This window comes from Halichoerus grypus, chromosome 2 (assembly GCF_964656455.1).
Source record: "Halichoerus grypus chromosome 2, mHalGry1.hap1.1, whole genome shotgun sequence".
In the NCBI taxonomy this organism is placed as follows: domain Eukaryota; kingdom Metazoa; phylum Chordata; class Mammalia; order Carnivora; family Phocidae; genus Halichoerus; species Halichoerus grypus.
Genome location: NC_135713.1, coordinates 13,128,579 through 13,142,274, shown reverse-complemented (window position 1 = coordinate 13,142,274; position 13,696 = coordinate 13,128,579). Strand labels below are relative to the sequence as shown.

The 13,696-nt window shown below is 40.6% G+C and overlaps 1 protein-coding gene and 1 long non-coding RNA gene across 3 annotated transcripts in view; one reads left to right on the top strand and one right to left on the bottom strand.

The window, feature by feature from the left end:
• The window catches only part of RETREG1 (reticulophagy regulator 1), a 135,759-nt gene extending 127,501 nt beyond the window's left edge, over nt 1-8,258 (top strand). For both annotated transcript variants that reach the window (XM_036109221.2, XM_036109223.2), the window contains 4 exons: nt 94-231; nt 1,042-1,106; nt 1,351-1,477; nt 4,226-8,258. In XM_036109221.2, coding sequence (XP_035965114.1) covers nt 94-231; nt 1,042-1,106; nt 1,351-1,477; nt 4,226-4,719 — 824 coding nt within the window. In that variant the 3' untranslated portion in view covers nt 4,720-8,258. The remainder of the gene's footprint in view (nt 1-93; nt 232-1,041; nt 1,107-1,350; nt 1,478-4,225) is intronic.
• Nucleotides 8,259-12,322: 4,064 nt separating this feature from the next.
• LOC144381061 (uncharacterized) lies at nt 12,323-13,610 on the bottom strand. Its single transcript, XR_013445499.1, has 2 exons — nt 12,986-13,610; nt 12,323-12,949 (listed from the first exon to the last, which is right to left on the bottom strand). It is a non-coding gene; the product is annotated as an uncharacterized LOC144381061 (long non-coding RNA).
• Nucleotides 13,611-13,696: the final 86 nt, after the last annotated feature.

Here is a 13,696-nt window from a genome sequence, read left to right as displayed (position 1 = left end):
TCTTACTGACTGACTGTTTTTGTGAGATACCCAGAGGTAGCCTTTTGAAAGGAAGGTCATCTTACTGACGCGCTCTTCCTTTTTACGTTTCAGTGCTGTGTGCATTTTTGTGTCCCCTGTTTAAGTGTAATGATATTGGACAAAAAATATACAGCAAAATCAAGTCAGTTCTGCTGAAGCTAGATTTTGGAATTGGAGAATATATTAATCAGAAGAGACGTAAGAGATCTGGTAGGTAAAGTTTGAGTTTTAGATTCCATGCGTGGAATGGGATGTCAGCTGGCTGTTTATTATGAAATCACTTTGAATATGTCTCAAAGTGCTTTTAGCCTTTTATTACATATCGAAGCTAATTCCCCCAAAGTAATGTAGCCTTTGCCTATTTATTTAGGCTTTTATGCTTTTCTCAAACACATAAGAAATTAACTTTTTAATCCAAATTGTCAGGGGAAGGAGAAAAGAATTTAATAATTCTATATTTGCTATTTATGATTTCCTTTGTTTCAGTTGTCTTATTTTGGGGTGGACAATTGCAAATAAAAAACCACGCTAGGGCTAAGAGCGAGCGTGGGAGCCGCATAAGAGGGGATGGAGAGAACAAGGGGAGGCAAAGAAAACAGAGGAAAACCCAAAGTGATCGTTTTTCACTGTTTAACTTGGCCTATCACCTTATAGGTTCTCAAACTACAGCAAGCATCAGAATCGCCTGGAGGGATTATTAAAGCATAGAGTCCTGGGCCCCACCCCAGAGTTTCTGATTTAGTTGGTGTAGGGTAAGGCCTGAGAATTTGCATTTCTAAAAAGTTCCCATTAGCGGTGCTGCTGCTGGGCCAGTCCCTACTAGAATCACTGATATGGACCATTCCCTTGGAACTCAAACATTTGCAGATATGTGAAGCTTGTTGAGTGCACACATTTAATTAAATGGAAGCACTGGAGACTACGAGGAATGTGGGGTCAGGATATGACTGTAGAATGGATAAAGTACACGATGTCTAAGCTGACCAGGACACTGAAAGCCTCTAAATTTTTTCTCAACAGAAGCAGATAAAGAAAAAAGTCACAAAGATGACAGTGAATTAGACCTTTCAGCTCTTTGTCCTAAGGTATTTTTTGTTTGGTTTTCCATTTGTTGCTGTGTGGTTTGACTGTAAATTTACTTACATGCCCTGAAGCTGAATGATTTGCCTAATGGACTCCTCCTATTTCTCTAAGATGATTGAACAGTTTCAAAAGGAGAATTACTCACCTGGTTTTTATTATTCTGATAGTTTGGGGGTTCGTATGGAGTTTTCAAGCAGATTTCTGCCAGAAGTTTCCAATGTGCCCCTGCTCTCTCTGTTAACACAGATTAGCCTCACGGTTGCGGCCAAAGAGCTGTCTGTGTCTGACACGGACGTGTCCGAGGTCTCCTGGACTGACAACGGGACCTTCAACCTGTCAGAAGGATACACTCCACAGACAGACACTTCTGATGGTATGCTCACATTTCTACATATTCTTCTTTTTAATATTATGAGTATCTGCAAAAATATTTACCTCTGTCAACTGCTGAATGGATACACAAAATATGGCGTATCTATACAGCGGAATACCACTTGGCTATAGAAACAAAGTGCTGATACATGCCATGACTTGGATGAACCTTGAGAACATTATGCTGAGTGAAAGAAGTCAAACACACAAGTCCACCTATTGTATCAGTCCATTTATATGAAACGCCCAGAAGAGGCAAATCCATTTGGACAGAAAGTAGATTAGTGGCTGCTAGGGGCTGAGGGAAGAGGAATGGTGGTGAGTGATTGGTAATTAGTATGAGTTTTTTGTAATGATGAAATTAGGTATTGGTGGTGGTTGTAAAGCTTTGTGAGTATATTAAAAAACCACCGAGTGTACACTTTAAAAGGGCAGATTTTATGGTATATGAATATCTCAAAAGCTATTACTTTTTTAAAAGTATGAGAAAAAGATCTAAGACAGTCAAGATACAAATCTGCCTTTATTTTGAAAACAAATAAATAATTGACAGTGAAAACAATTTCTGAAATGTGTGGTGGCAAATATCTGTTACTTTTGGCAACAATGGAAGGAGCGGAAGAGAGACACTCATCCCATACATCCAGGGCTAGTCCTCATTAAAAAGGATTGAAGTGCAAAGGACCGGTTCCCCAAGTCTAAAGCTGACTCCACTCACGTTTTTCTTCAAAGTTAGTTAAAAAAAAAATTTTTTTTTATAATTAGGATAAATATAATTTAAAATAGTCTTGTGCAGTAACTTAACATTTACTAGCCTCATTGGATTATTTCAAGTCATTTTAGCCATATACTGAAAATATGAGGTTATAATGGAAGATTATGAATTGCTTTATATGTGTTTTTACAAGCAAGAACACACTTTCTTTTCTAGAGGAAGGAGGGAGGCTGTGCAATGTTTGAAAGACAGGCTTGGAGACTGGAGCACCCAAGTGTAGTCTTGCTTTTGTCATTAGCTACCTGTGTGACCTTGAACGGGTGACATAATTTCTGTGGGCTTCAATTTCCTCACCTTTAAAGTGTATCAGAATATCCATGGAGCAACCTGGTGGCTCAGTTGGTAGAACATGTGACTCTTGATCATGGGGTTGTGAGATCAAGCCCCACATTGGACTTAAGAGTCTACTTTTAAAAAAAAAACAAAAAAAAACTCAAGCTGTACAAGCCCAACATTATCAAGATAAGGATAGCAAACCCTTTGTTCTTAAGCATTACACAACAAAAGCGGCAGCAATAATCCAACCCACATAGAAGGCTTTAACTCTTTGTTGTAAAGAGTTAACTGTTGTACTGAAAAATTTTCTATGGAAAGTGAAAAACAATAAAATCACTGTCTGCCTACTAACCTGACATTGCTTTCAAATGTCCCAAATCCTAAAGTGTTCCTGTATGTATTCTGGACACAAGTTTGGTAAATAGGGCATGGTCCTTTTCAGCGATACTTATGGAAAGCCAAATGTTTCCATAAGCTCTTAATTGAATATGGGATAGAAGGAGCAATACTTTCTTTTAATTCATTGCTTTAAACAAACATAGGTTACAGATGCTGAGATACACATCTCTATGGATGAATAATGCTGAGGCAGGATAATACTCACCATTTGTTACACCAGAATCTGTGAAAACCTCCAATTGAAATATTTTTTTTAACTTGTGATCATGCATATCCACATTGGCTTAAAGTTAATACCCTCCCTGGGGCAGGATGAAACTTTTGTTTATGATGAACATTTAAACTTCAGTACACATAATACAATGGAATATTACTCAGCCATAAAAAGAATGAGATCTTGCCATTTGCAACGATGTGGATGGAGCTAGAGAGTATTACGCTAAGCAAAATAAGTCAGAGAGAGAGAAATACCATATGATTTCATTCGTATGTGGAATTTAAGAAACAAGACAAATAAGCAAAGGGAAAAAAAGAGAGAGGCAAACCAAAAAACAGACTCTTTAAAATAGCGAACACGGGGCGCCTGGGTGGCTCAGTCGTTAAGCGTCTGCCTTCGGCTCAGGTCATGGTCCCAGGGTCCTGGGATCCAGCCCCACATCGGGCTCCCCGCTCAGCGGGAAGCCTGCTTCTCTCTCTCCCACTCCCCCTGATTGTGTTCCCTCTCTCGCTGTGTCTCTATCAAATAAATAAATAAAATCTTTAAAAAAAATAAAAAATAAAAAAATAAAATAAAATAAAATAAAATAGCGAACAGCCTATGGTTACCAGAGGGGAGGTGGGTGGGGGATGGGCAGAATGGGTGATGGGGATTAAGGAGAGCACTTGTGATGAGCACCGGGTGTTGTATGGAAGCGTTATCACTATATTGTATACCTGAAATTAATACACTGTATGTTAACTTGCTGGAATTTAAATAAAAACTTAAAAAAAAAAAAGTTAAGTCAAGCCTCAAGCAAACGTTAAGTTGAATATTAAGCCATTACATATACTGTTTGGTACTTAAGAGGAAAACTAAAGTCGCAGGGACATGCGGTATTTGTGTATTTGTAGAGTGATAGTGTCCCAGATTTGAAAGGGGTCCAGTATGTGCATAAGTTGATTTAAACTGAACCAGGAGGCTAGGTGAATGTCAAGTTTGCCTGGAGGGTTCGGATTGAAGTCAGATTATCATTTAGACAGTTCTTTTCTTTCAAATTCATCGCGGTGCTCAAGCATGAACTTGTGTTATACATTCCACAGATCTTGACCGACCCAGCGAAGAAGTTTTCTCTCGAGACCTTTCCGATTTTCCATCGGTAGAAAACGGCACGGGAACAAATGATGAAGATGAATTCAGCCTTGGCATGCCCACTGAGCAAAGGAGAAAAAAACAGCCGTTGGACAGCAGTCTCAGAGCGAGCGGAGAGAGGCAGTCAGCCGCTGGTCTCACCCTTCCTTTGAGCAGTGACCAAACCTTTAACTTGATGCGCAACCTGGCTGGGGACGCCATCGCGGCCGCAGTGACAGCGGCCATCAAAGAGCAGTTGGAGGGCGCGCAGCAAGCCCTTTCTCAGGCTGCCCCCAGCCCAGGCGACGACACAGACCCTGAGGAAGGTGATGACTTTGAACTACTTGACCAGTCAGAGCTTGATCAAATTGAGAGTGAATTGGGACTTTCACAAGACCAAGAAGCAGAAGCACAGCAAAATAAGAAGTCTTCGGGCTTCCTTTCAAATCTACTTGGAGGCCCTTAGTCTGGGAATCAACTTGTTCAACACAGCACAGATGAAACTACCAAAAAAATTCAAACAAGCAAAAAAAAAAAAAAAAAAAGAAGAAGAAAAAAGAAAAGGAAAAAAATTTTTGAACTGTGAGCTTTACTGATTACTTCAGATTTTTTTTTTTCTTATTTTCCCTTCTGCAGTGAATTAATTGGATATATATCAGCTGATACTGATATTTCCTATAGTTATTTTTATGTAATAAGCATGGAAATGAACTTTATATACATATATACATACTGTGTTGTCAGAGATGAATATTAGAGGTTGTTTTTAAAGCAAAGACACCAAATTTTGGGATCCTCCTATAAGTATTCCTTATTTTTTTCTTTACAATTAATTTTTCAAGCATGCAAAAGCAGTTTATTGTAACTCACTGATATAGTAACAATTAGTTGTGAATACAAGGAGTATCAGCTCCTTTGTTACTGATACTTGGAAACAGTTAAAAAATTTTGGTAGATTCTGATGTAAAAAAAAAAACACCAAAAATTATCAAGGTATCTTTAGTTGAAGGACTTGGGAAATATTATCAAAATTAATTTCCTAGGAAAAATTTTAAAAATAGATTTAACTACTCTGGATAAGCTGATACATTTCCATGTTACTTCTGCAGTTATAGACTTAGGCTTACCTGTAGTAAATAGCATGCTCCATGGACTGCCAGCTCTGGTCTTGGCAATGGGTGATATTAACCCATAGAAAGCAAGTAATTATATATCAATCACATAGACAGTGGTTTTGACGTAAACAGAGACTGGGCTGTGTTTTGTTCAACTGTCATATATTTGTAATAGAGATGTTGTAAAGTGCGGGTCTATTCTGCCTGCTCAGACCTAAGTTAAACCCTCATCTTTCATGTTATGTCATAGAAAACGTCTCTTAGGGTTTGGAAACTAGTCCCTGGTATGTTCTAGGAGTGATGCTGTCATCAGCAGTAGAAAAATAGTGACTGTTGTCGTGGTCTGTAGAGAGTTTCCAACAGGGGAGAAATTTGCTTGGCTTTAAGGTGTATTTATTTGCTCCTGAAGTCTAAATATGTCATCTGTTTCTACTGGGAAGCCAGAATATATTTTTCCTTTATTTTAAACTTTTTAGATCACCTTCAAATAACCAAATTTGACTTAGGCTTTTAACAAAGGGTTTAGCAGAAATCAAGCCAATTTTGTTTTTGTGATACAAACTTCTAATAGTGTTGAGGGACCATGTCAGCCAACTACCAACAATCCCTTCAATCTTCAGGCACAGCTGGCATTTCTACAGATGTGTACAGACATCTGAGACCCTCAGAAAGGAAGGATAATCCAAGAATACAGGGAATCTGTGGTCCCTTCCCTTCATTTTATTCCTTTCCTTATATTTCTAAAAGACTATAGGTAATCTGATGTTTTAACTTGGCATCTCTTATTTATTTTTTCTTTCTGAGGTATTAAAATATCTAGACTGGATTTTGCCAAATGTTAAAGGGAGAAAAGTTACCGAGGACTTTGAACACTTGCTTTTTGTGAGCTGACTGTGCTTAATATGTCATTAGTGCCTCATGACTGTGTTTGATGTCCTTTACTGATACAAAGTGAGCCTGTGCCTTCATTTTCTTGCCCATTTTGGTACAAAAACCTGGTGTTAGATCTATGAACTGTGTGGGTTAGGGAGGAATATACCTGAATTCTATTCAATACAAGTTTCTGGACATAAAAATACAGTCACATATTTATAAAATAGTTGTCACCAGGATTCTTTTTTTTTTTTTTTTTTTTTTATGTGTATGCTTCTGCTTTTAAAAAATGTTCTTGGCCATGAAGTCAAAAAGTTTACAGGTCATTTCAATTTTTTCATTGAGGGGAAAACAAGAAGTTGATTCAAGTAACTAAAGAATGTGTTAAAAGTCACTGGACAAGCTTACAAAAAGATAAACTCAAGAGTTGGTGGTAGGAACGATAAAGCAAGGATCAAATATTACAAACTATAAATTAAAAATGGTTTGGGGATGGCGAGGTTGTTAGGGTAGAAAAATGTGTTACTAGCAATATGGAGGAGACATACCAGCTCTCTATGGATAGTAGCATTATAACTATACATGTACTTCAATATTTACTCAAGAACATATGTCATTACAGATTTACATAATGCAATAACAGTACTCAATTCAGATAAACAGGGATGTTGAGGATGGTGTGTGTGTGTGTGTGTTGGTGGATATACTGTATATAATTCTATTTCTGGTTTTAAGATAGAGTAACAATAAACCCCAATGATTGATCCAGTACAGAGGGGGACTATATATCCCTTACCATGAGAATATATGCATTCATTAAAGTGTGAAACATGGATTTTTTTTAATTGTAAAGGAGGTGTAGAAAATATTTTGCTCTCTTCCTATAGAAAATGCTGAGCAAAATGAGACAATGGGAATAGCATACATTGATCATGCATTTTGACCTGAAACAATAAAGCAGGGCTCAAGAAGTTCAAGCTTGCTTTGGAAGGTCAATCCAGGCTTAAAGCGGTGTTTATATTCTCATTCTGAATCATCATTGCTTTTCTTACCCTAAAAATCTTCAAAAGTGATTTTTAAAAAACTGCCCCCCCATGTAGTAGAATACTAGGAAAACAAATATTTATAAGGCTTTGCAATTGGCAAACATCCTCAACATATTTAGGCATCTCTTATATTTGAAATAAGTGCAACTTTTTTTCCTTTAAAAATAGCAAATTCCAGTATACTACTGATTTTAGGCAAGAAGCAAATTAAGCAAATTCTTACATTTAAGAAATAAGTGACTTAAACATTTTCCTTTTCTGTTTATAATTTAGGTTGATGTAGTTCTTTATACTGCTCCAGCTATATTAGTTACAAGACAGGAAATTACTCTGAAAACCCCTTACTAAACTACTGTTGTCCTAGGTCATTTGTATCATGATGAAGTTAGAAAGTCTCAGAACTATATTTTTGTGTATTATTCCTCCATTTCCACTGCAGCATTTAAGTTAGGATGGGATGTCATAAATATGAGTTCTAGTTCTGATGTTAATATTATGGCCTCCTAAGATACAATGTTAAAGTCACATAACATCCCCAGAATATCACTTCAATTTCCCCAAACATAAAATTAGGAAACTAATTATTCTCTCACACAGGGATGTTTTTAGAGGGAATGGAAAAAAGGGTCTGAAGGTCTTTCAGGAGAAAAAAAGGCTATATATAACCAAGATAGTGATTTTTTTTCCCCTGCCTGTGTTTCAACTAAGCCATCTTTTCAAACATTAAAACAAAGTCAGTCAACAAGTACCTGCTTATAAGAAAACCCTCAAGTTCTTTCAGTGGGACTCGCACTATATTGGCCTCATAATCCAATAAATGCTGTTGAATAAAAAGATGAAAACTGTTGCAAAAAGGCCTGTATTTTTTGTTAAAATGTTTTAAAATTGTTTATTGAAAATCATAATTCTTAACTTTTTTTATGAACATAGAATTCAAAGAAGTAAACCATTTAATAAATGTTAGTTTTATATTCTTTGTCACGCCCCCAAAAGTTAATCCCAACCAAGCCTTTTAAGTTTTCCTTTTAAAAACCAAGTTGCTGGGGTGCTGGGTGGCTCAGTCATTAAGCGTCTGCCTTTGGCTCAGGTCATGATCCCAGGGTCCTGGGATGGAGCCCCGCATCAACCCCGCATCGGGCTCCCTGCTCTGCGGGAAGCCTGCTTCTCCCTCTCCCACTCCCCCTGCTTGTGTTCCCTCTCTCGCTGTCTCTCTCTCTGTCAAATAAATAAATGAAATCTTAAAAAAAGAGAAACAAAAACAAGTTGCTACTGCGATATAGGTATGTGAAAAGTAGTAAGCCTATCACAAGAGACTACTGTGTATCAATACCAGTATCTCAACTGACTTGAAGATGAGCTTATTTCCTCTTATTTTAAACTTTGTAATAATCAAAAATCAACATCCCAACATCTTTTAGGATTGAAAAGGAACCACATCTTCACGGATACTGTCACTTTTATAGTGTGTAACATAACTTCAGTAGTTTGGCAATTAAGTGAACTATCTTAAGGGCTATGTCACAGTATCCAGAAAAAAATTCTAATTTTTAATATTTTCAAATCTAAATTTTTTACATGGGCAGTCTCAGTTTAAATTCTTCAGTAAAATGATTAATTTGGTAAGAAACATTTTTTATAGCATTGTCAGCAGAGATTAGACACATTAATTTAATACTCTGAATATACTGCAGAGAAGTTTAACACAAGGTCCCTTGGTCAGTCATCTTGCATTTACCAAGGAGCTATTGGCTATAGACCTGCTCCTTTCTAGTGTTTTTCCAATCCATTCCAGATACTGCTGCTGGACCTCAAGGACCACTCCTATTCCTTATGCCCATATAAACTGAAACTCTTTGACTTCCTACTGTTTACCAAATGAAGAATGAACAACAAAGTGTAGAATTCAACCCTTTACCCAATACTTTAATCCTCTCTAGTCTTATTTTGTCTTTACCTGTATCTTATGCTTCAACACAAACTAGACTTCTGTTCTTCCTAAATATGTCCCTTAGTTTCCTCCCTCCCTAGTATTTCTTCTACCTTCCACCTCCCTCCGTCACTTGCAGATGAAGTCCACCATCTTCTCCCTCTTTCACCACCCATCTGAAATGTCAGCTCCTTAACGAAAACTTTTCGGATCTACTTGGATAAGATTTCTCTATTCTAAATACCCATTGCACCTGTATATTTTGTTGTACATGACCCAGTCTGTAATGTGTTCGTTGTGTATTTCTTACCATCCTTATCAAATTATAAGAAACTCCTTGAGGGTAGGGATGTCTCAATTTAAAACTAGTAGAGTATTTTAAAGGATAGTGTGATGTGATTCATAATAAATATACACTTGGTCTTTGTCCATTCCTGGCACAGAGCTCACAAAAAAATCAAAGTGTTAAGAGGATAACAGTGTTTTGGGTTATGTTAATGAAGTGACTTTTGGAAAGCCCATAGATGACCTACGGATGAGAGCTGGTTGCCATGGGACCTAACGATGTGATTAGAGGGTTGCAATTTTCAGTCCCACCCCCTCACACCTCTGGGGAGGAGAAAGGAGCTGGAGGTTGAGTTCAATCACCAAAGATTTAATCAATCATGACAATGTAATGAAACTGCCATAAAACCTCAAAAGAATGGGGTTCAGAGAACTTTTAGGTCAGTGAACCAGAACAAATCCATGTGCCAGGTGGGTGGTGCACCCCAAACCCCATGGGGACAGAAGCTCCTGTGTTTGGGACCCTTCTGGACCTCACCCCATGTATCTCTTCATCTGGCTATTGATCTGTATCCTTTAATATCCTTTGTAATAAACCAATAATCTAGTAAGTAAACTGGTTTCCTGAGTTTTGTGAGCTACTCTAGCAAATAAATCAAACCAGAGAGGGTTGTCCAGCTTACAGCCAGTTGGTCAGAAGCACAGGTAACAACCTGGACCTGCTATTGGCATCTGAAGTGGGGTCAGTCTTGTGGGACGGAGCCCTTAACCTGTGGGATCTGACCCTGTCTCCAGGTAGATAGTGTCAGAGTTGAGCTGACTTGTAGGACTCCCAGCTGGTGTCTGAGAACTGCTTGGTGGTGTGGAAAAAACACACATATTTGGAGATTGGTAGCATGGGGGACAGGAAGTGGGAGATACTGAAAGCCAGGCAAAGGACTTTAAACTGCATTCTCTGGGCAACTGACAACCATTCTTGAACATAAACAGTGACCTATGAGGCAAAATGGCTTAGAAAAATTAGTCTGATGATCTGTATGTACTTAGTGCAGACCAAGAAGACAGAGGAAGGCTATCTAGAAGACTGCAGAAGAACAGCAGTACATTGGGAAGTATGGAGAAAACAATGGCCCTGGGAAGAGGAAAAGTAAAGAGAGTTTTGAACTTTGAAGGGTTCAAAGATGCTGACATGGGAGGGTCATGAAAATGAACTGAAGGAGGCAAGGAGGAAATAGCACACGAAGAATGAATAGATGCTGGAAGACTCAGAAGAATAAGAAAAAAGTAAAACCAAAATTTCTTTATATAGCCATATTTGCTTTCCTTTTTAGAGAAGCTTGAACATATACATTGTTTTTGCTTATCCCCATTGATGACTAGTACTAGGTACATTTCTTAAAGTGGGTACCCTCTCCAGAGGGCTTACCTATTTTAAAAGATTTTGATCATCTCAAAAGCAAGTTGTCTGAAATAAAAATCACCCTCAGACAACTTTTGCGGTAAAAAAATTATTTTCAAATACTGAACAATCTCTGTGCCAGCACTGTTCTAGCACTGGGGTATAGAGCAATGAAAGGAGTCTGGTTTGCCCAGGATGGGTGGGTTTCCTGGGATACGGGACTTCAAGGGTTAAAAACTGGGAAATCACTGACAAAACAACAAATGCTAGTGGTAGCCAATCTCCCATAATGTTCCTCAGACACCCCATTCATGCCCCTGTGTAGTCCCCTCCCACATTAAATAGGGCTGACCTTCATAAGTAATAGCACATTGTAGAAATGACTGTGTGTGACTTCCAAGGCTAGGTCATAAAAGACATAGTGGCTTTCACTTTGCTCTTTCTGGGGAAACCAGCTGCCACGTTATGAGGACAATCAAGTGGCTATGGAACAGTCCACTTGGTGAGGAACCAAATCTCTTGCCATCAGCATGTCAATGAGCCATCTTCCAAGCGATCCTCCAGCCAGTCAAACCTTCACATGACTTGAGTCCTGGTCCTCATGTTACCCCAACTTCTTGAGACCCTGAGCCACTCAAATTTCTGACTTATAGGAATTTTCCAGGCTTGCTGTTTTAAGCTGCTAGATTTTGGGGTAATTTGATATGGAGTAATGATAATTAATACAGTGCTATAGAGAAAAGTTACGCTTAATAAAGAGTTAAGAGTTTGGGCATAGGCAGTATTTTTGACAAAAGGGTATGGATAGGCCTCTCTTATAAAGGCATTTGGGCAGGAACCTTAAAAGTAAGGGAGCAAGCCAGGAAAAGAACTTTTCAAAGAGATGGATTAAAGGATTTCTAAGACTTACTAGCAACAATAGATGCTTGTTTAGCCTTAAACAGGAACATAAAAAGGGTCTGAAATGTGACAAAAATGTGACTGAAGTGGGGTGAACAGAGTGGGGAAGGGAGTGTGGCAGGAGATCACAGGTAGGTGTAGGGGTGATGGCAGATCATACAGAGCCTTCTGGAATAAAGAGTAAATATCTCAGTCTGTTCCCGCTGCTGTAACAAAACACCACAGACTGCGTGGCTTATAAGCAACAAAACAGTATCTCTTCTGGAGGCTGGAAGTCCAAGATCAGGGCGCCAGCATGCTCCAGCGAGAGCCCTCTTCCTACTCACAGACTTCTCATTGTAACCCCCGCGGGGCTGGGGGGGTGGGGTGGGGGTGGGGGGAGGGGTCTTTTAGAAAAGCGCTAATCTCAGGGTGAGATCCCAGTATTCGGTCCTAACCGCCTCCCAGACGCCCCACGTGGGCATTAGGTTTTCAACCTATGAATGGAAGGCAGGGGGAGACACACACATTCAGACCAAAAGAAGTAAAGTGTTTGAATTTTATTCTGGGTCTGGGGAAGCCCCTGGAGGGTTGTGAACAAGAGCAAGGGGCTTGACCTACGTACTAAAAAACGTCTGTCTTCTTGGCTGCCACGGGCCGCTTGGATTCTGAGCGTGCGAAGTTCAGTTCTGTACCAGGGCGGGCAGGTTGGGCTAGGCTGTGCCGATGAGCCGAAGAGCTGCCCACAACTCAACACTCATGGCTTCTCCACCTGCGCTGTCCCCCGTGAGGCCGCGCGGTTAACTGCTCACCTGAAATGCGGCTGACCTTCACTGCCATGTGCTGTTACTGCGTGATACACACCAAAGTCCCAAGATCCGGTACCAACAAGCGAGGGTCAAACTTCTCATTACATCTTCTGGATTGATAACAAGTTCAAATGACAATATTTGTATATATTGAGTTAGATAAAACATATGTCTTACCTCTTTCTTTTTGCATTTTTAAAAACGGGCGCCTGGGTGGCTCAGTCGTTAAGCGTCTGCCTTCGGCTCAGGTCATGATCCCGGGGTCCTGGGATCGAGTCCCACATCGGGCTCCCTGCTCGGCGGGAAGCCTGCTTCTCCCCCTCCCGCTCCCCCTGCTTGTGTTCCTGCTCTCGCTGTCTCTCTCTGTCAAATAAGTAAATAAAATCTTTAAAACAAAACAAAACAAAAAACGGGGCTGCTATTCGACTGAGGAGGACCTACGTGGCTCGGATTACACGTCTCCGGCCCGCGGCATGGCTGTGCTCCTAGCTGGCAGACTTTTCATTCAAGCGGTGCGCCCTCCGCTGGAAGGGCTTGCCCGAGAAAAGCCGAGGCTCTGGCCCGGCCTCGCCGGTTTTCCTGCGAATTCCCGCAGCCTCCGGCCCGAGGCTCCGGCTTGCCGGGACTCCCGCTCCCGCCGACACGGCGGGCACTCGGGTGGTCTGAACAGCGGGCCTGGCTTTCGCCACACCCGTTCACTGGGCTCCCGGAGCGCAGCGCTAGGTTCTCGGAGAGGCCCCGACCTTCGCTCGGCCACCGGACCCCTCCTCCGGGGCAGCAACCCCTTCAGCGCGTCATCTCCCACCGCACAAGCACCGGGGAAAGTAACGCGGTGGGCGCAGCGCCGGATAATCAACACCTTCCGCCACGGACCCAGTCAACACCCTCCTCTGGCTGGTCCAATCAATACCCACCTCAGGCTGGTCCGGTCAACACCCATTTCAGGCTGGTCCAATCAGCACTCTCCTCAGGCCGACACCCTCTACATCGACCTCAGGCTGGCCCAATCAACGCCCACCTCATGCCGCTCGGATCAACACCCACCTCAGAAAACGCAATCAACACCCACTTCAGGCCGACTGGGCGGGGCCTGGTTAGCTACCTGCCTTC